The sequence below is a fragment of the Emiliania huxleyi genome (genome assembly GCF_000372725.1).
Source record: "Emiliania huxleyi CCMP1516 chromosome Unknown EMIHUscaffold_1321, whole genome shotgun sequence".
NCBI classification, from domain to species: domain Eukaryota; phylum Haptophyta; order Isochrysidales; family Noelaerhabdaceae; genus Emiliania; species Emiliania huxleyi.
In genome coordinates this window covers 8,470-11,092 of record NW_005201267.1, presented here as the reverse complement: position 1 = coordinate 11,092, position 2,623 = coordinate 8,470, and the positions used below count along the sequence as shown (strand labels likewise).

Here is a 2,623-nt window from a genome sequence, read left to right as displayed (position 1 = left end):
GACGCGGCCGTCTGGGAAAACGAGGCAGGGCACCGCCGTCCGCCGCCGTCGGATCGCGTCCTTGCCGGTGTGGGTGGCGTCGCCGGGAAACGACCCCGTCTCGGAGAGGTGGGCATTGCCTCGGAGGTCGGCCACGCGGAAGCCCAGCGCAGGCAAATGCGTCGACTCGTGGTGCCCGACGCCGGCACGCTCCAGCGCCCAGCGAGCCAGCTCGCAGTAGTGGCTGTACGGGATGGTTTGCAGCCGCGGGAGGCTCTCGCGCGCCGCGAGCTGCGCCTCGGACGGGCCGCGCGAGATGTAGGACCGGAGCAAGCCAAAAGCCTTGGAAGCCATTTTAAGAGCGGTGGCGGTGGCAGGGCCCGGGCTCCTCAGGGGGCTGTCCACTTGGCCCCGGGGCCGCTCTGTGTACCCGGGTATCTCGAGACCTTGAGAGAAGGCCGCCCGCAGGGCCCAACTCAACAATTGGCTTTCTTTTGGCGGGCTAGTCTGTCCACACTGGCTGGCCCCTCCCAGATAGGTAGGGAGGTTGGTCTTGTTTCGCCCAAAAGGGCCCTGCAATAGGTAGGTACTATTTTCATCTTTTTTCGCTTCGCTGCGCGGCCTGGGGATAGGTAGGTAGTTGCTGTGCAAAAGGGTGGGGAGCCGCGGCGGCGCCGCAGGCGCGGGCGCGCAGTGGAAGCACGCTAGCCATACGTGTTCACGCAGAGAAGCTGACGGTCGGGGTCGTGACGGCTCGAGGGTGCGCACACTAGCGGCCGGACGCCTCACCCGCGGACGCCTCACCCGCACGCGCACCCTCCAACATCGCCGCCGAGCCCAAACGCCCTGCCGTCAATCTCTGGGCCCAAAATCAGCCAAATTTTAGGCCAAATCGGCAAAATGCCGAGAATTTTGTTTGCGGAGAACCCCCGTGTATACCTGGAACTTACCCTGCGACCGCCTGGGTATTTTGTCGATTTTGCCTCAGATTTTGCCCCAGACCAGCTCTCAGACTCAGGGAAACTCGCGAGTTTCCAGAATGGAGCACCAAACACCCTCCTGTTTTCCCTGGAAATTTCCGGAAACGCAAAGTGCTGGGGACGACCCTCTGTTTTCCTTTTTGTTTTCCGGAAAACCTGCTCTAGCCCAAGCGCCGAACCGCCGCGGGGCTCACGTGCGCATGTACATGTTGGGAGACTGAACTCTGATATGGGTCAAAAGCATAGATAGATCGTCAATCGACGCGTCGCGCCTTTGCCGATCCGCATAGTGAGGTTCGCACTTGGAGCACTTGGAGTGCAGTCATCAACCTCACATCCAGGGCATGACCCAAGCCAGTGAGGACTGGGGATGGGTGGGTGGGGGCTTTTCGGCGTCCTAATTGCCTCTCCTTCGGCGTTCTCCTGCGTCCCCTCGAAGACCTGTGTGGCAGAAGCTTGGGCGACTCAGGCGACTCCTGCCGTGGCTGCGAGGCTTAGCACCTGCCGTTGCGAGGCTTATGCCCAAGGTCTGGAAGATTAGCTTCGTCACGGGCCAAAAGCTTCACACCCCGCCTCCGCCGCAGCCGGCCTTCCCTCCATTCACATACAAGCGCCGTCCTCCACGCCCGCCACCACCACCACCCACGCCGCCGTTTGTGCCAGCGCCGCCGCTGCCGCCGCCCACGCCGCCGCCTCCGCCGCCTCCGCCATCGCCGCAGCCCTCTCCGTCGCCGCTACCACCTCCACCCGAGAGGCCACCGTCATCGCCGCCGTCGCCGCCGCCCCCGCCCCCACCGGCCAGGCCGTCATCGCCATCGCCACCACCCACGCCGCCGTTTGTGCCAGCGCCGCCGCTGCCGCCGCCCACGCCGCCGCCTCCGCCGCCTCCGCCATCGCCGCAGCCCTCTCCGTCGCCGCTACCACCTCCACCCGAGTGGCCACCGTCATCGCCGCCGTCGCCGCCGCCCCCGCCCCCACCGGCCAGGCCGTCATCGCCATCGCCACCACCCACGCCGCCGTTTGTGCCAGCGCCGCCGCTGCCGCCGCCCACGCCGCCGCCTCCGCCGCCTCCGCCATCGCCGCAGCCCTCTCCGTCGCCGCTACCACCTCCACCCGAGCGGCCACCGTCATCGCCGCCGTCGCCGCCGCCCCCGCCCCCACCGGCCAGGCCGTCATCGCCATCGCCACCACCCACGCCGCCGTTTGTGCCAGCGCCGCCGCTGCCGCCGCCCACGCCGCCGCCTCCGCCGCCTCCGCCATCGCCGCAGCCCTCTCCGTCGCCGCTACCACCTCCACCCGAGAGGCCACCGTCATCGCCGCCGTCGCCGCCGCCCCCGCCCCCACCGGCCAGGCCGTCATCGCCATCGCCACCACCCACGCCGCCGTTTGTGCCAGCGCCGCCGCTGCCGCCGCCCACGCCGCCGCCTCCGCCGCCTCCGCCATCGCCGCAGCCCTCTCCGTCGCCGCTACCACCTCCACCCGAGTGGCCACCGTCATCGCCGCCGTCGCCGCCGCCCCCGCCCCCACCGGCCAGGCCGTCATCGCCATCGCCACCACCCACGCCGCCGTTTGTGCCAGCGCCGCCGCTGCCGCCGCCCACGCCGCCGCCTCCGCCGCCTCCGCCATCGCCGCAGCCCTCTCCGTCGCCGCTACCACCTCCAGGG

At 69.1% G+C, this 2,623-nt stretch overlaps 2 protein-coding genes across 2 annotated transcripts in view; both read right to left on the bottom strand.

Annotated features, from left to right (window-relative positions):
* Positions 1–33: 33 nt before the first annotated feature.
* EMIHUDRAFT_252370 (hypothetical protein) lies at positions 34–333 on the bottom strand (the record flags this gene model as incomplete). Its single annotated transcript, XM_005788721.1, has 1 exon — positions 34–333. A coding segment is annotated over one exon (300 nt), but the record flags the coding sequence as incomplete, so codon positions are not given.
* Positions 334–1,394: 1,061 nt separating this feature from the next.
* The window catches only part of EMIHUDRAFT_447018 (hypothetical protein), a 2,753-nt gene continuing 1,524 nt past the window's right edge, over positions 1,395–2,623 (bottom strand). Inside the window, exons 2-3 of the mRNA XM_005788720.1 lie at positions 2,250–2,402; positions 1,395–2,115 (exon numbers count right to left, since the gene is read on the bottom strand). Of these exons, the coding sequence (XP_005788777.1) occupies positions 1,522–2,115; positions 2,250–2,402 (747 nt within the window). The 3' untranslated portion in view covers positions 1,395–1,521. The remainder of the gene's footprint in view (positions 2,116–2,249; positions 2,403–2,623) is intronic.